Raw genomic sequence first — 26,682 nt, 5'->3', positions numbered from 1 at the left:
ACATGTTTCTACTGCTGAAATACAAATTATCTTATGGCAGGGTCTGATTTTTTGTTTGTTTGTTCATTTGTTTGTTTTTTGGTACTCTCACCATTTAGTACATAGTAAATACTTAATGAATTTGAATTTCTGATTGGTGTGCAATAATACTATTTTTCCTGGTTTTGCTTACTTCATTTTCCTTCATTTCATCTGAAACTTACCACATCTAACCTTTACCCAGGCTATAAACCCAAACTTTCATTTCCAGAATTTACAAAAAAGAAAGAAAAGTTTCAGATTATCTTTCAACGTGTTAAAGGAATGAAGATATTTGCTTATATTCTTACCTGAATTTTCCTGCTTCTGGTAGCCATCACTGCATTAATGGGGATAAGTAGTACCATTAACCCTAGACCAGCAAGAATAGCAGGTCCTAACTCCAGCCACAAGAAGACAATGGATAATACAATTTGCAAAGGGCATGACCATAGCAAATGAATAAAATTGGCCACATCTGTAAATCGCTGGGCATCCACAGACATCAGGTTGACGGTTTCTCCAATAGTGTATTGTCTCCGGGACTTGTTAGAGATAGTCAATGTCTAAATATAAAAGCTTAGATTAGTACCCTATAACAGGACTTCCTAAACTTTTGTTCTTAGTATTTTTATACTATTAAAAATATTGAGGATCTGTCCAAAGAGTTTTTGCTTATGTGGGTTATATTTATAGAAACCTACTACAATAGAAATAAAAACTGATTTTGAATTTGTAGACCATCTGAAAAAGTTTTAAAGACTCTCAGGATTCCTTGGACTGTATTTTGAGAACTGCTGCCCTAGATTATTACCACTTTAGAACTAGAAGAGAAAGGCTTAAAGGCAGCCCTTTATTCAGGAAAATAAGAGAAAATAATTAGTTAATAAAGAATTTATGAAATAATTGGTTCTGCTTTCAGACAAAATGGATTGAAAGATGTCATTCTGAGCCATCTCCCTATCTGGGAAGTATGCCTACTTTTAGCATGTGAAGAATTTTTGGAATGGAAAGAACCATGGAATCCACACTTGATATAGAGTAACTTACCTTTCTCTTAAGCATAGTTCATTACTTCTAGAGTCTGAGCCTTATTGGTATAAACCCACTGAACAAAATGGATGGAGGAACATTCTTCTCACTCTTCTTCTTATGGGAAGTGATGACCATTTACAGCAAGTAAAGGACTTTTAAAGGGAGAAAACTATAGAGTCCATACTTGAAGTCAAGTAAATTGCATTTTATGAGATACATTTTGTCATTTCTGGGCTCTGAATCTTGTTGGTATAAAGCTCTTGTTCTTATGTATGTGCATCAGGTTAAATCCACCTCAGTTGTCCCTTTTCTCTCCAAATCTCTTTGTCTTATGATCTTTTCAGTTCACCAATTCATTATTTGGGAGGACACACCAGATTTCTTGGTCATGATATGAAATCAGGGAATGTCCCAAATGCCAGCATTAAAAAGCTACTAATTTTCCCTTTCTTGGACTTAAGGAAGCCTACAATTAACTACATTTTTGCCTTTGGATGAAAGCCCACTTACTTTCTTCAGTTCTCCAATCATAAATGATAGTGGAAAAGAATAGCCCCGAATGATCTTTTGTTTTCTTATGATAGCTCCAATCGTAGCAGCTATTTGGGAGCATGGGGCCATTTTCTGAAAGAGATCTCTGATTCTACTTACCTTCCTGTAAATGGAATCCATGAGGGTTGTCCGCACATTCATGCCCAGGATGAAACAGTACTGAAAGTACCACTGAAGGCAGAAGGATTGGATGAGAGCCACCACAAAGAAGAGGGTAGACCATATATAGCCTTGCCACACATAACTTGAGGAGTCATTGGCAAATGAGATCATCAGCCTGCCAGAAAAAAGCCAAGTAAGTGAGACCATCCAGACCTCCAAGGACCATGAACCCTTCACTTTAGCAGACAGGTACATGACATCACTTGACATCACTGGGGATTAGAACTACTGATGCACTAATCAGCCTCCTGGCTTCAGAGCCACTTCCCTTCCACCCTGCCCCCTGCCTTTACTGAGCACCAGATTTGTAATCCAAAGGGTCTGGTTTCAAATCCTAAATCTGCCACTTACTGACCTTATGGCCTTAGGTCCTCTCTCTCCATCAGTTTCATCATCCACAAAATGAGGATGTTATATTTAATGATCTTTAAAGTCACTTCCAGCTTTAGATCTATTTCCTAAAGGGAATAGCAAAAGTGGAGTGCATAATGTAAGGCATTGAGATTTAGGTTTCCCATTTCTTAGCCTTCTTTCTCCTCTCTTCTTCTGAGTAAGCCTGTCTTGAGTATAAATTGGGTAGATTGAGTGGATTATAGCTGCCCTTACCCAAGTAGAGTTGTGGGCTTGATAAGCAATAACTGTATGGACATGTATACATATATTGCATTTAAAATATTGGTCAACCTGCCATTTGGCGGCAGGGTTGAGGGAAGGAGAGGAAAAGTTGGAACAGAAGGTTTTGCAATGCTGAAAAATTACCCATGCATATATCTTGTAAATAAAAAGATATAATAAAAAAAATTAAGCAAGCTTGAGATGCTTCTAATTGAAACTGAAAGGGTTTCTCCCCTAGTACAGTGCTTTCAACAGACTACAGGAAAAATAGGTTTGTAAAATGTCAGAGAAGAACTAAACCAAACTTCTCATCTTACTGTAGAATATAAAGACCCAGGGAAGTTCTAAGGTGACATGGCTTAAAACAGAACTAGATTGGGGAACAGCCAATAGGCTGTTTGGATTTGAGAAATAAAATAATCAAGTTGAGGCAATAACAAGTTATCCAATTTGTCCAGAATTAGAGTGTGTGATGGAGATTTGTGTGAAACAAGTTTAGAAAGGTAGGTTGGAGTCAGGTTGTAAAAGGCTTTAAATAAGAAAGCAGCTTGTATGTTGTCAGGGAAGCAATAGGGAGCCATTGAGAGCTATTGATTAAGAGAGTAATAGAATCAAATGTGCTTTAGAAAGATTCCTTTGATTATTATTATTTTAAAAAAAAGAAAAGAAAAGATTATTTTGGCAACTTCTCAGAAGATAGATTGGAAAAAGGAAGATTAACTAAGAGGCAATTGCACTAGATCAGATAAGAGACAATGAAGTGGGAGCTAGGGTGATAACCACATGAATAGAAAAAAGAGAAACAGGATTACATGTCAAAAAAGCTTGGAGATGGTGGAGAAAGGGAAAGGGACCCATCACCCTATGTTTAGAAAATTACTCCTTTGCTTTTTTTTTTTTTTTTTAAACAACTACATGCAATAGGTTGCAATGAAATATGCAGTGGGCTGATAGAATTCAGGCTTCTGCTTAGATAAACCAGCCTTCTATGCCCCACAAAGGCAGCACAATGCTCTACAACTCACTTTAGCAATTGAGGACTCAGAAATATCAGTAAGTCTTGAATAAGCTTGTAGAGGAAGGATTTCACCAAAACCCCATGGAAGGTTTTAAACAGAGCTTTGATCAGCCAGGACTTGGCAAAGTCTTGAGAGGTTCCTGTTATTGACTCTTTCTTCTTTTTTTTCTGTTTCATGTCTTCCTGAGGGCAAAAATAAGTCATTGAGAAAGGATAGAAGAGCCATGAGTAGGTGTCTATCAGTCTTACAAAGTAGACTTGAGTAGCCACCCAAGCTCATGTGTGTCTTCTGCAGTAAGGTTTTAGGCTCACATGTGATATAAAGAAATTAAAAAGCTCAGGGACAATGACATAGAACTTAGTTTCTCCATATTTGGATTAATGGGTAGGCATTCTTGCCTTTGGACCCATTTATTTCAGTTTTCAAATTCTGTATATTTAACCCAGATTATCTTTCCCATCTTCTCTGCTCTTTTCAGATACTTGGTTTGGCTCTTGATCCAATCTCCAATGGCTACACTGCTCCTTCCTATTCTCAGTTCTGAACCCCAGCACCTCCAACCCGCAGGTAGTCTACTATTACTTCCTCAATGCTTATATATTAATGGTTATTCCTTGTACAACCATGGCTGATGGGATGTGTCTTTCACTGTTTCATCCAGCCCATTCTTCTCATTATCTCCTGGAACTCACTGATGCTCATTCCTGTTCTCTGTCCTTTTGCTTATGCTGCATCCTCTCCTTGTTTGTCTTTCCCTTCTTTCTACTTGCTTAAGATCCTTCAATTCAATAAGTTAATTGTTTCATTGTCTCTACTCTAAATTCTAAAATCTTAAGCTGGTGGTCACTTAGCATTGAACAGTATCATGCTACAATACCTCTGGGAGGGGATTGTGTGACAATGAACTGCAGGAATTAAGGGTAACTGCTTGGGAGGTAGCTTGATGGTCATTGTGGTACATTAAAATCTTCTGGTAATGATGGGTAGGAGACATTCAATGAGAAACTGGCAGCCAGAAAACCAGGGAGGAAGACTATTATAATAGTTTGGGCAAGAGGTAATGATGGCTTAGACTTGTTTATTGGAAGTGGAAATACTCCTAATCAACATTTTTGTACAATGTCCTAAGGTTTTCAATGTATATTCTATGTTAGTTTATTTAATCTTTACAACAACTCTGTGACATCTCAGAGAAGTTAAGTGATTTATCCAGGAACATACAGTAAATGTGAGAGCTGAGATTTGAATGCAGCTCTCTCTTGGCTCCTTTTTAGCTTTGCCTTTCACGGAAATGAAATGAAAAGGAGAGGACCATGCAGAAGATACTGCAGAGAAAGACTTCTCATGATTTATTAACATGTGTGTATCCAGGTGGGGAAATAGAAGGAAGAAATAAGAAACATAAAATATGTTCAGAAGAATTGCACAAGCATGATAATTATGGGAATATGTATTGGACATGTTTAACCTATATTGGATTACTTGCTGTTTAGGGGATGGGGTAAAGGGAAGAGAGAGGGAGAAAAAATTTGGAACACAGGTCTTGCAAGAGTGAATGTTGAAAACTATATTCATATATTTTGAAAATAAAAAGCTATTATTTTTTTTAAAATAGAGAAATAAAAAAAGAAGAATTATACATGTTTAACCTTATTGGATTACTTATTGTCTAGAAAGAGAGGAAAAAATAATTGGAACACAAGGTCTTGCAAGGGTCAATGTTAAAAACTATCTTTGCATATATTTTGAAAATAAAAAGTTATTATTTTATTTTAATTTGCTGAGGCAATTGAGGTTAAGTGACTTGCCTAGGGTCACACAGCTAGGAAGTATTAAATGTCTGATGTCATATTTGAATTCAGGTCCTCCTGACTTCAGGGCTTGTGCTCTATCCACTATGCCACCTAGCTGCCCCCAAAAATTATTATTTTAAAAAATTAAATAAAAATTAGAGAAACAAAAAAAATTACATATGTTTAACCTCATTGGATTACTATACTGTCCAGAGAGAGAGGGAGAAAAATTTGGAACACAAGGTCTTGTAAGGGTGAATGTTGAAAACTATCTTTGCACTTATTTTGAAGATAAAAAAGCTATTATTTAAAAAAAAATTTTTAAAGCAAAAAAAAAAAAAACAAAAAAAAAAAATTAAAAAAAGGAAAGAAAGAAGAACCATAGTTGACTATCAGATTTTAAGCTTGAAGGACATAAGGGCTGTTAATAGAAAGATGAAAGACCAGGGGAAGAAGTTATTGAGGAAGGAAAATGGTTTCAGTTTTGGATGTGTTAAGCTTGAGAAGCCAGGGGGATATCCAACTGAAGTTACTTAAGCAGGGAGTTGGAAATGTGGAACTGGAATGCAGCAGAGTGTTTCCTCTAGATATTTTAGCCAAAGATCTAAAAGAAAACGTAGTCAAGTGATCCAAGAACAAAATTATGGAGAACAACTAAATTTAGGCAGTTAAGGCTTGATGAAATTCCAACCTCCTTTCCTAAGCCATCTCTGAGGACTCTCCTTTCTCTTTGTTTAGTTGTTTTAGCCATGTGCAATTATTCATGACCCCTTCTGAGGGTTTTCTTGGCAGAAATACTATAGTGGTTTGCCATTTACTTCTCATTTTATAAATGTAAATTTCATTCTATAATAGTTATGACTTAGAACACACAGTGTAGCACTTAGCTATGTACTTTCTGGTAGTGCTCTCAGTTAAAGAGCCCTCAAACAGGCACTAGAACTTTTAATTTCTGGCTTTAATTCAGCCTCATGCTGTATCCCTTGGAATGAATCACTTGAATCTCTCCAAGTATCAGTCATCTGCCAATGAGGATAATACCTTATCTATATACCATTGGTATCATGGCAAGGGTCAAATGAAATAATCTGTCTAAAAGCATTTAAAAATTGTAAAGTATTTAAAAATATACGAAATCATCCTCCCTATTATTATCGTGTGCATTGACATGTACCTGAGATAGGACATCATTTGCATGTACACACACACACATATGTTCACCCATGTTCTAAGAAAGTTACCAACACAAGGTTGTCTTGGCTCTGACTAATGTTTGGGCCATTCATCTGGGTTTCAGATTTCTCCTGGGATTTTCTCTTCTGGCACCGTTTCTGAAGTGCCTTCCTGGCCTTCTTTATTCCTGTTTCCATGTGTTTTGCAAAAATATTAGATATTTTGGGGGTTTTCTGATCTTCATTCAACTCCCAGACATCTTCCAAGGTCAAGGGATGTTTATAGCCTTTCACAATGATACTGCAAAAGAAAGTTCACAAGATTATCAAGTCAGAGCCAGAAAGAACCTTCTAATATCACTTTTCTCACTAGATCCTTTCATCTCTCACTTTTCTCCCACCTTTTAAAAAAAACAAAAACAAAAAAATAAGCAAAGACATAACTTTCACTTAACTCTGCTGCTTCCTCCATCCTCCTATTTCCTTAGTTTGTTTTTTTCTGATTAATTTCCCCCAAACTTTCATATTACCACAATCACTTCCTTACCAGCTACTCATCATCTTCTGCCCCAACTTTCAATTGAAAATGGTCCAAGCATCAAGCACAGTGGTCATCAGCAATCCCTAAATCAACACAATGAAGCCCCAACCCTCCTTGATCTCCCTGTGGCATATAACATTGCTGAGTCTTTTCTTTGTTGTTACTTTTGTAAAAATACATTTTTACTGACCAAACCTTTGTTCTTTAAATCTTTCTTGTTTTTTTTTCTCCATATTATGGCTCCCATCCAACCCCTTCAATAAATATTTATTAAAGCCTAGGCACACTAACATAAAAAAATGAATAAATATGATCTCTGCCACTTATAGATTAGTTGTGGATGACATATACAAAATGCTTTATGTGGCAATTCCATGATCTAAACAGAATACTATTAGATTTCATAAAAGGAAAGATCATTTTTGGCTGGACTTTTTCATAGAAGGCTTCATAGCGATGGCCAATGTGGACTGACAGAATTATGGTAGCCAGAGATGTGTTATCAAGTTGGTAGGGGAAGAAGCATTCTAGCTGGAGTGAATAGCCTGGCTAAAGATATGGAGGTAGAAAATTACAAAAGGGGTGGAAAGTTCAGCATAGATAGGAAGTAATAAGAAGTAAACCTGTAAAGGTTAAGTGAGATTATAAAGGACACTCCATGACAGATTCAGAAGTCTTGAGATGAAGAGTTATTACCTTAGTTCTTAACCCCTCTCATCTGAAATAACTGGTTTCCCTGTCTTCCATTTTCTTTTTTTTTCTTTTTTTTTATTTATAATTTTTTTTCACAGGATATATGTATGAATAATTTTTTTATAATATTATCCCTTGTATTCATTTTCCCAAATTATCCCCTCCCTCCCTCCACTCCCTCCCCCTGATGACAGGCAATCCCATACATTTTACATATGTTACAATATAACCTAGATACAATATATGTGTGTAAATACCATTTTCTTGTTGCACATTAAGTATTAGATTCCGAAGGTATAAGTAACCTGGGTAGATAGACAGTAGTGCTAACAATTTACATTCACTTTCCAGTGTTCCTTCTCTGGGTGTAGTTGTTTCTGTCCATCATTAATCAACTGGAAGTGAGTTGGATCTTCTTTATGTTGAAGATATCCACTTCCATCAGAATACATCTTCATACAACATTGAAGTGTATAGCGATCTTCTGGTTCTGCTCATTTCACTCAGCATCAGTTGATGTAAGTCTCTCCAAGTCTCTCTGTATTCCTCCTGCTGGTCATTTCTTACAGAACAATAATATTCCATAACATTCATATACCATAATTTACCCAACCATTCTGCAATTGATGGACATACATTCATCTTCCAATTTCTAGCTACTACAAAAAGAGCTGCCACAAACATTTTGGCACATACAGGTCCCTTTCCGCTCTTTAATATTTCTTTGGGATATAATCCCAATAACAGCAATGCTGGGTCAAAGGGTATGCACAGTTTGACAACTTTTGGGGCATAGTTCCAAATTGCTCTCCAGAATGGCTGGATTCTTTCACAACTCCACCAACAATGTATCAGTGTCCCAGTTTTCCCACATCCCCTCCAACATTCATCATTATTTGTTCCTGTCATCTTAGCCAATCTGATAGGTGTGTAGTGGTATCTCAGAGTTGTCTTAATTTGCATTTCTCTGATCAGTAGTGATTCAGAACACTCTTTCATATGAGTGGATATAATTTCAATTTCATCATCTGAAAATTGTCTGTTCATATCCTTTGACCATTTATCAATTGGAGAATGGTTTGATTTCTTATAAATTAGGGTCAGTTCTCTATATATTTTGGAAATGAGACCTTTTGTCAGAACCTTTAACTTTAAAAATATTTTCCCAATTTGTTACTTCCCTTCTAATCTTGTTTGCATTAGTGTTGTTTGTACAGAAACTTTTTAGTTCGATGTAATCAAAATCTTCTATTTTGTGACCAATAATGATCTCTAGTTCTCCTCTGGTCATAAATTCCTTCCTTCTCCACAGGTCTGAGAGGTCCTGTCTTCCATTTTCCCACCTATGCTCCAAATAACTATTCTGGTGATTTTCTCCTAAGTGTAGATCTGATCGTGTCATTCCATTATTCAGCAAACATTATTCAGTATCTCCCTAATGCCTCTGGAGTACAAATACAAAATTCTTCATTTGGGCTTTAATGCCTTTCACAACCTGGCTTCAACCTGGCTGTCTAGGTTTCTTTCTATAACATTAATGATTCTGCCTCTCAGTATGGTGATTCCAAGAGTTTCTACTTGTCTTTCCTACATTTATGCTTTAGCAGTATAGCCTACGGGCTCTCTCAGCTTCTAATCCTTTCTGCACAAAATTCCATCAAATTAATCTTCCCAGAGTATTGGGTGGATTATGTCACCTCCTCTGTTCAGTCATCATTCCTAGACTTCTTAACTTGCCATTCAAGTACTTCTATAAATCTTGCTCTGCCTTTTCAGTTTTATCTCCTGTCCTTCCCTATCCATACTGCTCTACTCATTATTTTCTGAACTTGCTTTTTAACCATTTTTGCCCTTAGTTTTTTACAAATGGCTTTCTCTTTCCTCAGAATCATTTTTCCTCACAAGCATCCTAACCATAATTAACATTTAAAGATCCACTTTATGATTTGCAAAGCACTTTGCATATGTGATCTCATTTGCTCCTCAAAATACCCTGTGAGATGGGAGCTATTATTACCCCCATTCTATAGATGAGAAAATTGACCTACCCAGATCACAGAGTTTGGATCTGAGGCAGGAATCAAATTCAAGTCTTCCCAATTTGTCCAATGCTCTATCCATGTCTCTTTGACTATCAAAAGTCTATCCAACCACCTGACTCTGTTTAACAACAAGGTGATTCAGGCCAATTCCAATAGATTTGTGATGGAGATTGAATGTGGATCACAACATAGTATTTTTGCCTTTTTTGTTGTTGTTTACTTGCTTATTTTTTTTCCTTTTTTATATTTTTTATGCAGCTTGATATATGTGGAAATATGTTTAGAAGAATTGCACATGTTTAATTTATATTGGATTGCTTGCTGTCTACAGGAGGGAGGAGAGAGAGGAAGGGAGAAAAATATGAAATTCAAAATTTTGTGAAGGTAAATGTCGAAAACTATCTTTGCGTGTATTTTGAAAAAAAAAAACCAAACTATTATAAAAACAATAACAACAGAAGTCTATCCATCCATCAAGACTATCTCTATGACTGATGCTGAGTGAAATAAGCAGAACCAGGAGATCATTATACACTTCAACAACAATACTGTATGAGGATATATTCTGATGGAAGTGGATATCTTCAACAAAGAGAATTCAGATTCAAGTGATCAATGATGGACAGAACCAGCTACAACCAGAGAAGGAACACTGGAAAATGAGTGTAAACTGTTTGCATTTTTGTTTTTCTTCCCAGGTTATTTTTACCTTCTGAATCCAATTCTTCCTGTGCAACAAGAAATTCAGTTCTGCACACATAAATTATATCTAGGATATACTATAACACATTTAACATGTATGGGACTGCCTGCCATCTAGGGGAGGGGGTGGAGGGAAGGAAGGGAAAATTCGGAATAGAAGTGAGTGCAAGGAATAATGTTGTAAAAAATTACCCATGCATATGTACTGTCAAAAAAAGTTATAATTATAAAATTAATAAAAAATTAAGTATATAAAAAAGACTATCTCCATGAAGTCTTTTATGAAAAGTCCAGATGAAACTGATCTCTCCCTTTTCAAGAGTATGGAAGTTTTTTAAAAAAATTTATATCCTATACGTGGCCCTTGCCACATGGAGAGTTATTACCTCTGCTGTATGCAATAAAGTGGTATCTTACTGCATAGAGCTTGGAGCCTAAAGTCAAAAGGATGGCTTTGTGACTTCAAATCTGGCCTTAGGCATTTACTATCTTTGCACCCTGGGCATGTCACTGTCTGCCTCAGTTTCTTCATTTGTAAACTGAGCTAGCCATTCTAGTATCTTTGCCAAAAAACCCCAAATGGGATCATGAAGAGTTGGACCTGGTTAAAACAATCAAGCAATAACATGTCTGCTATTAGACTATAAGCTCTATAGGGCGGAGATTATGCCTTTTTCTCCTCCTTTTTTGTCTTCTAGGATACTTAGTACTTAATAAATATATGTTGAAATTAGCCATGGTGTATTTTGTGGCAACAATTTTGATCTTGACTGATATAGTTGTTCAACTTTATAATACTTAAGATATATTTGAAAGGGGAACTCAGGGAGTCAAAAAAAACTTTTAAAAACAATGAAATGAATTGACAATAGTGGGATTAAAGACAGTTTGGTTGGTTATCATTTATCAATAAAAAAAAAAAAACACTTGGACTTAATAGTGCAAGCTTTGTGCCTAAAAGAGAAGGGAATTTAAAAAAAACAGGCACTATACCTACTCTTGTGTAACTTTCCATATCCTCTAGAAAGAAAAGGAGAAGGGAAAAAGATAAAGTTGAAGTACCAACCCATATCCAAGGTATGTCCTACCTGTCAAACCAGCTAAAGGTAATGGAACTTAAAAATGAGGCCGTGGCAGATGGATTCTGCAAGACACACAGAAAAGAAAAATCAGACATAAACACAACAAGAAAATGTAATAAAAGGAACAGTTCTTTCTCCCAAAAGTCAGATATTTCCCTGAGTTTAATCTGTTGCCCTGGAATCTGCCAATCAAAAGTGTTTGTTGATCTCAATATGCTGATAACTGGTACATGATTTGTCAGGAGTTTCTTATAAAATAACTGACTGTTATAGAAATGTCTAAGGCTAAAGAATAGGAAATATTTCTAAAGGCAACAAGTCAATGCTATCATCTTATCCTAGGCTTTTTGGGACTGCTGGGGTTGCCATCTCTCAAAAGACTAAAACAATATAAGCTTTGAAGAAAGGGACTGTTTTCACTTTTGATTTTGTATCCCCAACACCTAACTTACTGCCTAGCATATTAATCACTTTGTAAATGTATATTAATTGGATGGCTGACTGACTATGCCATAGTGCAGTGGTCCTCAAACTTTTAAAATAGGGGACCAGTTCACTGTTCCTCAGACTGTTGGAGGGGCGGACAATAGTAAAAACAAAAACTCACACTAAGTCCCTCAGCCCATTTGCCATAACCCGTCGGGCTGCATAAATGTCCTCAGCCCTCCGCATCTGGCCCGTGGGCCGTAGTTTGAGAACCCCTGCCATAGTGTGATGGGTAAGGAGCCAAAATTACAAAATCTCACATTTGATGCTGCTTTGGATTCTGGAGTCCTCGATGAAATGGATGAAACTATCAGAGTAAGGAGCTGAATACCATAGGAGATGAAATACAGGCAGACTCCAGCAAGATTAGAATTGTCTCCCTAAAGAGAAAAATAAATATCAAAAAACCAAAGTATTGTGCCTCCAAATTGATTCTAGACTAAGGCTTCTTAACGTGGAGTCCATGAGCTTGTTTTTAAAAAAATATATAGTGATAATTATATTTTAATATGATTGTTTTTATGTAATTCAACATATTTTATGTACTTTTAAACATTATGCTGAGTAGTGGTCCACAGACTTCAAAGACATTGCTAAAGTTGCCATGACACACTACAACCCTCATTTTAGATCGACCAGATATTTTCCCAATGATTAGAACCAATAATTAAGTCCCATGATCATAACTCCAGTTGGAACCCAATTTCCTTAAACTTAAGGGATTTTTGTCTCCTTCTTTTACCTCCCCCCTTTTCCTCTCTCCCTTCTCTAACCTTTAAAAGGATCCGGATAAAAGTCTGGAACTGGAAAACTCCACAGATCAGAGAGAAAATCCAGAACATAACCAGTACCCAAGAGTCCTGCTTTATACACCATGTCTTGCAGTGATGGATTACCAAAACCAGGAGCTAAAGAAAAAACCATGATTTGTAAGAACATTGTTCACTAGTAGAATGATAGAATTAATGATGGAGATGGGGAAAGAGACCCAAGGAAAAACAGTGTCCAGCGAAATGTTTATCTTCCTTTCCCCTATCAGTCTCCTTCTTCCCCATCCCCAGACCCTAGGAAGCAATTCTCCACTCACCCAACTAATTATCAACTAGCAGTGAACTAATATTAATAATAATGATGTCCTCTTTATTGGAACCAGGGAACTGTAGGAGTAAAAAGAAAAAGATATCTAAACCCAACAAAATGAATCTATAATAGTGGGATTAAAGACAGATTAAGACAAAAAGATGTAAAATCTCTGTGCCTATATTCTTATTAATATTAGTCAAAGCAAATTGAAGAATCAGAGAAGCTAGCAGCCTCATCTCTTTCACCTATTTTTGTACTTAGATGCTTCAAGGTAGAAAAAAGAATGTAACTATGATGGTTTGTCCACAATCCTTTTTGGGAATGTTCATACAAATAATACTCGACAGCTTTCTACCTGAGTATGGCCTCTGACTTCCTAGGATTTAGTTGGGTGTGATTATTTTTATATTCATATCAGTTGAATTTCTGTCTCTGCTTAAATCAAGATACTCACATTTCATCCTCAGTAATTAGATGGGAGGATATAAGAAAAGCCATTCACACTCTAGGAAGGAACAGAAAGACTGAGGGCTTGAGAGAAAGGAAAGGTAGGTTCCAGTCCTGGCTTTGCCACTAACTATCATCTGGAGCATTTAGCTACTCCGAGGCTTAGTTTCCTCATCCGTCCTTTTGGGGAGGACATTCAAAGAAAGCTAGGTTTGGCACCTTATCACAAATTATTACATTATCTTCATTCCCTGTCAGGGCAGAGGCCATTTCTTCTCTAACCATTGTAATGGTCCAGAACCTAGAACATTTATCTATTTAATAAATGTTTATTAAGTTATATAAAATAAAAGGGTCAAATTTACATTATATAATTCTATTATCTAAATTCTTAAAGCTATCATTTCACTTCAGGAGATGACTCCACAATTGATACCTACCAGAAAGCTAAAAACGTAAAATTACACATATTCCAGTCTTATCCTTTTATAATCTATTTCCTCCTATTGTACAGCAGCTCCCTTAGAGGCAATATTCAGATTGGAAGGAATTGGTGGAAAGTTCATTGGAATGAGTATTAGGAGACCTGAGTTCTAATCCTAGCTCTGCCAGTCTTTGTTTGATTCAGTTTCTCATCCAGATGATGAAAAGACTGGACTAAAGTATTTCTTTTATGTATTAACTTTTTTTCTTTTTTTGTTGTTGTTTTGACAAGACAATTGGGGTTAAGTGACTTGCGAAAGGTCATACAGCTTGTACGTGTTAAGTGTCTGAGGCCACATTTGAACTCAGGTCCTCCTGACTCCAAGGACTGTGCTCCAATCACTGCACCATTTAGCTGTTCCCTCCAGTAAAATATTCCTTAAAAGTCACTTTCTATTGTAAAAGATACTATGATACAATGACTCTTGAATTGTTCTCATTTCAGCTTATGAGAACAAATTTCAGGCTCAGAGGCTTGTGATGCTTCTTACCCAGGTAGCTATGAAGAGACATGGATTGGTGTACTGAACAGGGGGTGGAGTGGGCTGCGTCTGGCCTTCAACAATAGTGAGGGCCAGCTCTATGACTGATGTAATTAGAAGTAGCACAACAAGCACCTGGAAAGAGAAAAAAAGCTAAAGTTAGGAGGTCATTCTCAAATATAAATCCAAGAGATGAGACTAAATCAGAGGGTTTTAACCTCAGAACTGTGAATTTGAAAAAAAACATTTTTTGACAGTATTTCACTATCAGCAATTTCCTTTGTCACTCTTAATTTTATTTATGCATATTTTAGTTTTTATTGTATATTGTGTTATTCTGAGAAGAGGTCCATTAGGCTTCACCATACTGCTAAAGGACCCATGATACCAAAAAGATTAATAACCCCTGGTCTAGAACAAAACTTCTTTTTTAAAATTATTATTATTATAGCTTTTTATTTACAAGATATATGCATGGGCAATTTTTCAGCATTGACAATTGCAAAACCTTTTGTTCCAACTTTTCCCCTCCTTCCCCCGATCCCTTCCCCCAGATGGCAGGTTAACCAAATACATGTTAAATATGTTAAAGTATAAGTTAAATACAATATATGTATACATATCCAAAAAGTTGTTTTGCTGTACAAAAAGAATCGGACTTTGAAATGGTGTACAATTAGCCTGTAAAGGAAATAAAAAATTCAGGCAGACAAAAATAGAGGGATTGGGAATTCTACATAGTGGTTCATAGTCATCTCCCAGAGCTCTTTCACTGGGTGTAGCTGGTTCAGTTCATTACTGCTCTATTGGAACTGATTTGGATCCTCTCATTGTTGAAGAATCACATCCATCAGAATTGATCATCATACAGTATTGTTGTTGCGGTGTATAATGATCTCCTGGTCCTGATCATTTCACTCAGCATCAGTTCATGTAAGTCTCTCCAGGCCTTTCTGAAACCATCCTGCTGATCGTTTCTTACAGAACAATAATATTCCATAACCTTCTGAATAAGAAATTAAAATTTCATATTAGAATTGTAAGCTCACTCAAATCTAACAGGCCTGAGCTTCTAAATTATGGGAATTTGATCATTCCATGAACTCTATATGTCCTTGACAATAGATACCAGGAACTAGCCATCCCTGGGAATGTCTATGCTTGGGGCTGGGTGGCTTCCTCCTGGAGCATATGCAATTGATAAGGAAATATGTCAAGATATAAACAATATGGAATGGGTCAAAACACCAGATGGTCACATATTTTACACATGTATACGTGCCAGACTTCTTGCCTGAAAGCCCTCTTTGTCTAAGAGGGGTATATAAGATTAAGAGTCCTACATACTCTCATCTGTGGGGAGGATGCTTTGCCCAGAAAAATCTTTACACAATTCAACTTGATTGAGGCTGAAACGGGACTCCCAGCCATTTGAGTTTTTGAGGTTCCCTTGAATTGGTGATGTATTCTCTTCCTCTATCTGCTATAATTGTCATGTTGTTAATTGTTCTTATTTCTATTTGTTTTGTTGTGTAAATCTAAATTGTGTACCTTGTCTTGTTTGATTAAAACTTTTTATTTTCATTTTTTAATTGAGCTTGAGAGCGTCATTTATAGGAGCGAATCCGAACTTTTCTTTAAAATCAGAATACACCTTCATATGCCACAATTTATTCAGCCATTCTCCAATTGATGGGCATCAACTCAGTTTTCCAATTTCTGGCCACTACAAAAAGGGCTACCACAAACATTTTTGCACATACAGGTCCCTTTCCCTTCTTTAAAATCTCTTTGGGATATAAACCCAGGAGTAACACTGCTGGGTCAAAGGGTATGCACAGTTTGATAACTTTTTGAGCATAGTTCCAAATTGTAGAACAAACCTTCTTAAACTGTGCATTATTACCCCATATGGAGTCACATAACTGAATTTGGGAGTCATGAAATTATGATTTATGATTAATAATTGTTTGATTTGTATACCGATATATCTATACACCCATAGTCACATAAACATTTCTCAGGCAAAAAGAGTCATAATTGGAAAAAGTTTAAGAAGCCCTGGTCTGGACTAATGTTCTCTAGTGAATCTGTGACCTATTGAGTTCCTATGGAATTAACTTCTATAAGACAAAAGATTTACAAATGATATATGTTGATTCCAATAGGATATTTAGTAAAGATGACTATTAGGAGTTTTAAAAAGGTCAAGGTGTTAAGGTTCCATTGTCATCCCCACTCTAGCCAGTCCTGTGCTCCTGCCCCAGGACTGATGATAGTCCTAGAGGAAAGACAGAGGTGACATCCTAGAGACTGACTGATAAGACCCTAGGTGAAAGTGCTGATAAAACAGACCACTGACTTATGTATGGACATGTAACTGATACATTTCCTGCATTAATTCCTCCATTTCTTATATTACATATATTTCAGAGAAGTTATATTTCTTTATAATAATTAAACACACTTTAATGAAAATCGATAGTTAAAAGAATAAAAACAAAGAATTATCAAAGTTTACTAAAAGAGTATAGTATAAGCAGAGAGAAACACAAATAGAGAGAAAGGAAGAAAGAGAGGAAGAGGAAGAAGGAAAGAGGGAGAGGGGGAATAAGGAGAGAGTGAGAGGAGGAAGGAAGAAAAGAAGGGAAAGGGTGAGAGAAGGAAAGAGAGGGAGGAGAAAAAGAAAGAGGAAGAATAAGAGAATTTCAAGAAGAAAGAAAGAAGTGTCAAATGCAGCAGATGGGTCAGAAAGGATGAGGAATGAGAAAAATCCCATTGCATTTGGTGACTAGGAGAATTCTTAAAGAGTTATACCAGTAGAGCAGTAGGGTGGAAGCTAGATTATAATGAACTCAAGAATGAAAGTAGTGACAAAATAAGCCTCAAGAGTTTTTGATGGTTCCCTATTGCTTTTAGGATAAAATATAATTTGTCATTTAAAGCCCTTCACCATCTAGTTCTATCATATATTTCCCAGCACATTTCACATTGTTCCCCTTCACAAACTTTATGTTTCTTTCTTTCTTTTTTAAAACATTTTTAGTTATTAATGCTTATTATTATTAATCCATTCCCCTTCCCCAATTATATGCAAAGATAGTTTTCAACATTTATCTTTGTAAGATTTTTGAGCTCCAAATTTTTCTCCATCCCTTTTTTCTCTCTCTCCTTCCCTCAGCAACCAGTATTAAATAGGCTATATAAAAATACATTCATGTTTCAACAAACTTGGCCTATTTGTAGTTTTCTGAATTCAGATTTTAACTTCTGCCTTTGAATCTTTTCTCAGGTCTTCCAGGATGCTCCATCTCCACCTTAGAATCTTTGATTTGTTAGCCAATCTCTGGTTCATTTTCAGCAATATTTTCATTATGACCCTTTCAAGATACCTTAGTCACCAATACTCTTTTCCTCTTCAAACTATTTTGCATTTCTTATCTTGGTATCTTTTCAGTTACTACTGAATCAAGGGATCACAGATTTAGAGCTGGAGGTAATCTCAGAAGTGATTTATTTTTTTCAGTACCTTCATTTTACAAATAAAGAAACTGAGGTCCAGGAAGTAACCTGCCCATGGTCATACAAATAGTAAGCAGCAGAACTCAGCTTAAAAGGTCAACTTTTCTGAAATATTCAATCCATGATGTCTCTTCTTAAGGGCAAGTGCCCTTTTAGAGAATTTTGTTTTTATAATCCCAGCCCCTGACACCATGTCTTGCATGTAATAAGGGTTTAACAAATATTTTTTCAATTGAATTTATGATGCGAAGTTCTGGAGGAAGTGGGAGAGGTAAGGATCCAAAATATTTGGACAAAATGTAGAAATGTGCCTGACAAAGTTTTTTTTTTTTTTTAAACTAAGTGTAAATTCCGGTTCTTAAGTTATAAAATCCACTATTTCTGTTACTTGAGATTCCATGTCTCCTGTGAGAAAATATTTTCTTCCCTGGCTATCAATATTTAATAAGGAAAAGGAGGAAACCTCACCAATTGTGTTCAATTATATCCTCACTAGTGGAATCTGTTTTTATTGCTCTTTCCTGAGGTAAGAGTTATCAGGTTTATTTCTACTGTTTGCTAACAGATAAACTTTGACTTGAAAACATTACACCTTCCTCAGGAACAAAACTTGATGCAGAATAATATGTTCTGAGGCCCATGACATCCCAGGACAATACAGGAGATATGTTTGGAAGGATGTAAGGAAAATAGAGGGGAATGGGGTGAGTGAAACAGGAAACTAAGGACTTCTTAGAATAATAATTATTAGAATAATGGGAAATCCAAGACTCCAAGGGACTGTTAATCATTAAAGCTCTGGGAAGAAGAGCAAAAGACTTGCTCTTCTAGCAGAAATACCTGAAATGACCTCGTGGACCTTTACTTAACTGCTTAGAGAAAAACATGACTAATTATTTAATGGCCTGGAGATATTCAAGAAGTCTCCAAACTAGCTTTCTCTATTTATTGATTGAGGAAGCCTGAGTTAAATTAAGTCTCCTTGGTTCTCTAGCTTAATGGATTACTTACTTCTAAATAAATGTCCTTATTGTGAAGGATTATATGGTTTCTCATAAAACTATTAACTAAGGTATATTGAACCTATAACCTAAATTTTTTTCCCTGAGGCAATTGGGGTTAAGTGATTTGCCCAGGGTCACACAGCCTAGGAAGGGTTACAGGTCTGAGACCAGATTTGAACTCAGTCCTCTTGAATTCAGAGCTGGTGCTTTATCCACTGCAGCACCTAGCTACCCCCCCCCTCCCCAGCTACCTCCTATAACCTAAATGTAGTCTATGAAGATCTGATGGGTTTGGAAAATGAAATTCTTTGTATAAACCTTATAATAGAATGCTCATACTAACTCAAGTAACCAATTTTAAACCTCATAAGGTTGACCATCATAAACCCACAAATTTAGGCAAGCATTTGTAAACCTTGTGAAGCTAACCACCATAAAAGGTAAACATATCTGCAATAAGCCAACTATATTGGCTTGGCTAGAATTTCCATCTAAGCAGGCAGTAAAAATTGACTGGATAAGGGGAGAGGGGTCATGGATTCTTGGGGGTTATGACTATATAATTGCCCTTAATTTCTGTGACCACTGCTTTCTCTCTCTGGAGAACTCCAGTAAGTGGACCATCGGCTTCTGGCAAAATTCTAATAAAGCTCCTGTTCTTCACTTTGAGATATCTCTGAGAAATGTAAATTACAACAACTCTGAGATACCACTATGCACCTCTCAGATTGGCTAAGATAACAGGAAAAGATAATGCAGAATGTTGGAGGGGATGTGGGAACATTGGGACACTGATACATTGTTGGTGGCATTGTGAATACATCCAGCCATTCTGGAGAGCAATTTGGAACTATGCTAAAACTTATCAAACTGTGCCTACCCTTTGATCCAGCAGTGTTACTACTGGGCTTAGATCCCAAAGAGATCTTAAGGAAGAGAAAGGGATGATCAGCAGGATGGTTTCAGAGAGTCCTAGAGAGGCTTATATGGACTGATGCTAAGTAAAATGAGCAGAATCAGGAGATCATTATTCACGGCAACAACAAGACTATATGATAATCAATTCTGATGGATGTGGGTCTCTTCAACAACGAGATGATTCAAACCAGTTCCAGTTGTTCAGTGATGAAGAGAATCAGCTACACCCAGAGATAGAATTATGGGAAATGAGTGTGGACCACAACATTTCAGCTCTTTCTGTTATTGCTTGCTTGCATTTTTGTTTTCCCTCTCAGGCCTTTTTCTTTCTTTTTAGATCTGAATTTTCTTGTGCAGCAAGATAATGGTATAAATATGTATACATATATTGTATTTAACATATCCTTTAAAATATTTAACATGTATGGGACTGTTTGCCATCTAGGGGAAGGAGTGGGGGAAAGGAGGGAAAAAGTTGGAACAGAGAGTTTTGCAAGGGTCAATGTTGAAAAATTACTCATGCATATGTTTTGTAAATAAAAAGCTAATAATAAAAAAAAGGAAAAAAAAAAGAAGTGAAAAAGAGATACCTCTGAGTAGTCATTTTAAGTTAGGACTTGCTGTACCACACAAGGAGATGGTTTAAAAAAAAAAAAAAAAAGACCTCTGAGCTTCTGGATGTTTCTAGTCATATAAATAGCTCACTGGCATAATAGAAAGAGACAGTATGTCACAGTAGAAGGACCAAGAATGGGCTTAATTATGTCTTTAGGGCATTTTCCCTGGATTTTGTTAAATTGACCTTAATCATGTTGTCGTGCCTCATAACCTATGACCAAAGAGCTATCAGTTTCCCTTGATCAGGAAGTGGCTTCCTAGTCACTACTTCTTAGCAAGGAGTCAATATAGAGAGTATGTGATTTTGAAGACATGAAACCTAGAAGCTGGTAGCATAGAGAAGCCCAAATACCTCAGAAACCAAGAAAGATCCCCTCACAAAGTCAACATAACGTCCAACAAAGATTAGAGATATGTGTCCAGCAAAGAACAACATGACGCAATCATTAGGAAACATTAGCAGCTCTACATGCCATGCGTGTGCCCTCGCCCATAATTCCTAAGATGTTCCCTTGACAGTCTTATTCCTTATGACAATATACTCCATATAGTCAAATATGCTCTTTCTGTGTGTTCTCTTCCTCTAGTGGGGTGGTATCAGATAGGAAAGTATAGTGCCTGTAGCATTGGAGGTTTAGCCATTTTATTTGCTGTGCTATTTGATTAAATTTTATTTTGAACTAACATCTACCAAAGAATTGGAAAAAAATAAAAATAAAGTTTCATGAGCTATAGTTAAAATCTTTAGAAAGGGGTACTTATCCATAGTGCTTTAAACCTGAGATAGCCTCAGGGACTAAATCTTTAAAAAAAATAGAGTTTTAAAAATCATTTGCAGAAGTTAATTGACTGGAAACTTTGACTTCTTAGAGATGTTACTTAGAGCTTTGTTAACCTTTGTATTTTGTAAGGATATTTCTCCTTTAGTATTCTGACTAATCCTTAGTACAGTAGGCAACTCTTATAATGATTGACTTGACTGTCTACTTTATCTCCTTCTCATATTTGTATCTTTGGTCATATAAACTTTAACTATCATTTCAATTCTACCCCATTCTCTGGACCAGTTATTTCTTCACCTATTATAGTATTATGCATATTATGGGTGCTTAGCAAATACTTGATTGATTGAATAGACTGAGTAAGGAAATCCAATAGGTTTTCCATTATCTGTTTTCATGAGGGGACCTCAATTATTTTTTTACTTCAATGACCTCCTCCCTGGGTAAGGGAAATATTCTCAAAAATTCCCTTATTAACAACCCCTATTTTGAAGTGATCAAGGCTGTCCATCAATTTAACTGTTGCAGACATTTTTTTTTTTTCAAGATTGTATTGTTCAAAATTCCTGAACTTTCTTTTCTGAGTTTTAATGAATTATAACCTAAAAATATTGAACCTGGGTCAATTAAATTAGTTTATACAAAGTTATTTAAGGTCATAAGTCATAAGGGTCAAAGATTTAGAGATAGAAGGGATCTTAGAGGCGATCTGGCTCAATCCTTTCATTTTATAGATATGCAAACAGATCTGTGGAAATTAAGTCCTCCCTTAGCTCAGTTCCTTACCTGTGCTGTTTTCTCTATCTCATTAGGATGGAAACTTCCTTAGGACAGAAACTATCCCAGAGTTATATTTTCACCCTCAGACCTTAGCAAATGAAAAACATTTATTTCCAAGCACTTTTCTAAGTAGCTTGATCCAGGTCACTCTAATTAACATTAGAGGCAGAGTTTAAACCCAGCCTCTGACTCCAAGTCTTCCCCCCCCCATCTCTTTTTCTCTCTTTCTCTATCTCTGTCTCTCTCACACACACTCACACTTTTAAATTAGCTTCTTTGTCTGAGAATGTTTTTCTCTGAACTGTTTCTAATTTTTTAAAAAATTATTTGTGAAATTTGCAGCATGTCAAATAAGAGAGTATCTACATAACAAATGAACCACCTGTTTGAATCTCTGTTTTGCCATTTATAAGTAATGAAAGACCCTTCATTTCCACAAGCTTCAGATTTCTCATGTATGATAAAAATAATAATGCTTGCCCAAGTTATTTACTATAAGAAGAGTTTTGAACAAAAAACATAAACAGAAAATGCCATGAGCTATTATTTCTACTAGTTGTGATAATACCATTGATTTTGTTATATAAGAAAGAGCACAAATCTGTGTTTTCATAGTCAGATGACAAGTCAAGCAAATCTCTAGACCTCAGTTTCCTCATATGTTAAGATCAGGGTATTAGACTAGACATTTCCTTCTAGTTAAGATTAAAATCAACATCAAATTAGAAGACTAAAGATGAGAAGAGGGCTTCGTGTACTTAGAATAGCTTTAACCTGACCTATTTGAAAAAGCAGTTGACTTGAAAAAGGAGAAATAGATAAGGGTCATGATATTGGTTCTGATTATCAGCACTTAAAAATATAGTCTAAATGAGACAAAAAGTAAGGAAGACAAAAGAATACAAAAGACATGTCAAACATTAAACACTTAATTTTCTTCACCAAATGTATATGGCATTCAAGGAAAACACTAATTCAGACGATAAACTGTTTTGCAAAACTTTAATCTGAGGATGGTGGCTAAAATTATTAGCAGTAGTATCACTTCACAAAACAATGAAAAGCAATGAAGAGAAAAAGCTTGGTATGAGATTCAGATCATCCCAAGAATACTTGCAAATAAAAGTGAAGGACAAATAGATGAACAGAAAAAAAGAAAAAAAAGTAAGAAATAGATTTGCCAATTATTTCTTCAGCTATTTTCATGGATTGACTATCATGCTTAGATTTATACAGTTCAATAAACAATGTGCTCTTTGAGCAAATAAAAATAGCACTTTAAAAGATTTTAGGAAAAATCACTGTTGTTGTTCAGTCATGTGCATCTCTACATGACCCATGAATTTTGTTCATTGGACTTTCTTGGCAAAGATAGTGGAGTGGTTTGCCTTCTCCAGTGCATCTCCATTTAACAGATGAGGAACTGAAGCAAACAGAGATTAAATTATTTTTTTCAGGTTTACATGATATCTGAGGTCAAATTTGACGTCAGATCTTTCTGACTCTACATCCAGTGCTCTATTCACTGCAACATCTAGCTGTCCCAGAAAAAGTCATAAGACATAATCAAATGTACACAGAAATCCATATGTAAAGACGCATATTTCTGAAGTCAATTAGGAATATCTAGTTTAAAGTAATTTTAAAATAATTCCAAAGAGTGATGATTCTAAAAGAATGACAGCATTGTCCCTTCCTTGCTCCCCAAGATGACAACTGCAGGGGAAAAAATTGTGAATTTGGAGGCAGAGGCTTTGATTCAAATTTTTACTCTACTGCTTACTACCTGTATAAAATTGGGCAAGTCACTTAACTTTGCTGGACTTCAGTGCTCTCATCTGTAAAATTAATCCTCTGAGGTTCTTTTTGTTTGTTTGTTTGTTTGTTTGTTTTTAATCTATGATAACCAGTAATCCTCAACTTAGATGTTTACTTTTCTATCGCCATAAAATGATTATGATTTTTGCACACATATCAAGAATATCCTTGAAGAAAATTTATGAAGGAAGCAGAATTCTTTTGTAGCATTTAATTAAACAGAAAATAGGAGTCTTGAAGTCTTAATCTAAAACCATGCCTCTAATTTGGAACTATGCCCAAGTTATCAAACTGTGCATACCCTTTGATCCACCAGTGCTACTATTGGGCTTATATCCCAAGGAAATACTAAAGAGGGGAAAGGGACTTGTGTGTGCCAAAATATTTATAGCAGCTCTTTTTGTGGTAGTTAGAAACTGGAAGATGAATGGATGTCCATCAATTGGAGAATGGTTGGGTAAATTATGGTATATGAAGGCTATGGAATATTATTGCTCTGTAAGAAATGATCAGCAGGATGAATTCAGAAAGGCTTGGAGAGACTTGCATGAACTGATGCTGAGTGAAATGAGCAGAACCAGGAGATCACTATACACTTCAGCAACAATACTGTATCAAGATGTATTCTGATGGAAGTAGATATCTTCAACATAAAGAAGATCCAACTCACTTCCAGCTGATCAATGATGGACAGAAACAACTACACCCAGAGAAGGAATACTGGGAATTGAATGTAAAATATTACACTAATGTCTATCTACCCAGGTTACTTATACCTTCGGAATCCAATACTTAACGTGCAACAAGAAAATGGGATTTACACACCTATATTATATCTAGGTTATACTGTAACACATGTAAAATGTATGGGATTGCCTGTCATCTAGGGGAGGGAGTAGAGGGAGGGAGGGGAAAATCTGGAAAAATGAATACAAAGGATAATGTTATAAAAATTATTCATGCATATATATTGTCAAAAATTTTATAATTATAAAATTAATAATAAAAATAAAATAAAATAAAATCAAACCATGCCTCTTATGCATAGTTAAACACACAAAATTCTTTGATAGATTAAAGCAAAAGGAAAACTTTGTTCAAGTAATTTTCTTAGTATCATTATCAAGGAAAGTATAAAATGGGGAGAGGCATATAAGTCAAAGGTGTTCACTACTGATATGAAGAATATGCTGTCCAGAGGTCACATAGAAAGATTCCTTATGGAATTCTTAGTTGTTGATTGTGTCCAGAGAAGATACATATCTTCTATCTACTAGTCTTTGGGCTAATCATCATGTTGACTTTAGGGGAAGATGTATTTTCAGGAGCTGACCAGTGAATTCTTTCTATTTTCATTTGCGTTTTGGTTTGGGGCAGTTTTCTTTTATAATTCTTTGGGAGACTGTATTCAGGTTGTGTGTGTGTGTGTGTGTGTGTGTGTGTGTGTGTGTGTGTGTGTGTGTGTGTGTGTGTTTGGTCTTTATTTTCAGGGAATTTGAGAGATGTTATGGATACCAGCAATATATTATCTATATTAATTTGCATGCAAAAAATGTATTATTGGAAACATTACCTAGTGCAATCAAATGATCGTTTCCACCTGGCTACAAATCCCAGTCTGTGAGAGCTAGCACTTCCCACCAAGTCACAACCTGTCTGGGTCTCTATTCCCTCACCTCTAAATTTATGATTTTATGGATGAGTCTGATTGAATGGACAGCTCCCTATGGTAGCAGTATAGGAAACCTGTTACCATATCAGTGTATCAGAGAACATCTAATCCAAATCCCTCTTTTTTTCAGAGGAGTAAACTCAGATCCAGGAAATGATTTGTTCCAGATCCCACTATTTGTGATTGCGAGGACTGTCAGGGTTCTCTTATTCAAGAGTCCCTGCTTGTTCCATTGAAAGTTCAAATGTACCTATGTTTAGATCGGTGGGGTCTAATGGGAGACTAGATGCATAGACATTGTGGTTAGGATTCCTGGCTGTGGTTAAGCTGCCATACTTATTAATTGGATGATGGAAAAAGAGCCCATGGAAAATGACTATTGGCATGAGCTGAGGTAAGGATTCTCCTGACCAATTTTTCCAACATGACATTTCTTGAATGGAAACCATTGCATCTGGCTCATGCTTGGCCATCTCTATCATTTTTGCCTGAAATTGACATCAAAATAAGGGAATGCTTTCCTTTATGTCCCTATTCTGTTATGACAAATTTCTATAATCATGTTGGATGACAGTTGGAAAACAATATTAAATCTTATAAGTTAATTTAAGGAACACATCTGACTTAGTGTATATATACACTACATACAGGTATACCAACTACTTATTGCTGGTTAAGTTAAAGATCCTTTAATTTTTCAATGTTATGGGAATAATTAGGCAAATAATTATGCATTAAGTTTGTGAAACTAGGATATTCTGTTAGCTACCATGAGAACTATTTGTTCTGGGTTAAGGAAAGAATAGATAGCTTGTAGGAAATGCAAATGCTTTTGTTAAGGAGTCTGTTCATTTGAACAGAACTAGAAGTCGTGATTTTTAATGCAAATAATATATGCATTGCTTTAAACTTTAAACGGGGATTACTTTCAATTGTTACTCAATGTATTTATGTATCCACCCCAGAACTTTTTGTTAACTTTAGATAAATCTAGCAACTTTAGATGAATTTGTTTTTGTATTGCGAAAGATCTTATAATACTGGCTTCTGATTTTTGTGTGTAAATATATATTAGTGACAGATAAAAGTCCCTGGTCTAATAAAAGATTCCATGAGGTTTGAGCTAAATTTCATTATCTTATTTGTTTATTGGCAAAGTAA

At 35.8% G+C, this 26,682-nt stretch overlaps 1 protein-coding gene across 1 annotated transcript in view; it reads right to left on the bottom strand.

Moving 5' to 3' along the window:
- The window catches only part of ABCC2 (ATP binding cassette subfamily C member 2), a 71,607-nt gene that overhangs the window by 35,292 nt on the left and 9,633 nt on the right, over positions 1 to 26,682 (bottom strand). The window contains exons 3-10 of the mRNA XM_074296058.1: positions 14,417 to 14,542; positions 12,686 to 12,820; positions 12,173 to 12,292; positions 11,433 to 11,488; positions 6,436 to 6,667; positions 3,408 to 3,583; positions 1,705 to 1,882; positions 330 to 584 (exon numbers count right to left, since the gene is read on the bottom strand). Coding sequence (XP_074152159.1) covers positions 330 to 584; positions 1,705 to 1,882; positions 3,408 to 3,583; positions 6,436 to 6,667; positions 11,433 to 11,488; positions 12,173 to 12,292; positions 12,686 to 12,820; positions 14,417 to 14,542 — 1,278 coding nt within the window. The remainder of the gene's footprint in view (positions 1 to 329; positions 585 to 1,704; positions 1,883 to 3,407; positions 3,584 to 6,435; positions 6,668 to 11,432; positions 11,489 to 12,172; positions 12,293 to 12,685; positions 12,821 to 14,416; positions 14,543 to 26,682) is intronic.

This window comes from Sminthopsis crassicaudata, chromosome 2 (assembly GCF_048593235.1).
Source record: "Sminthopsis crassicaudata isolate SCR6 chromosome 2, ASM4859323v1, whole genome shotgun sequence".
NCBI lineage: Eukaryota > Metazoa > Chordata > Mammalia > Dasyuromorphia > Dasyuridae > Sminthopsis > Sminthopsis crassicaudata.
The sequence above is the reverse complement of the archived record's forward strand: the minus strand, read 5'-3'. Positions and strand labels throughout refer to the sequence as shown.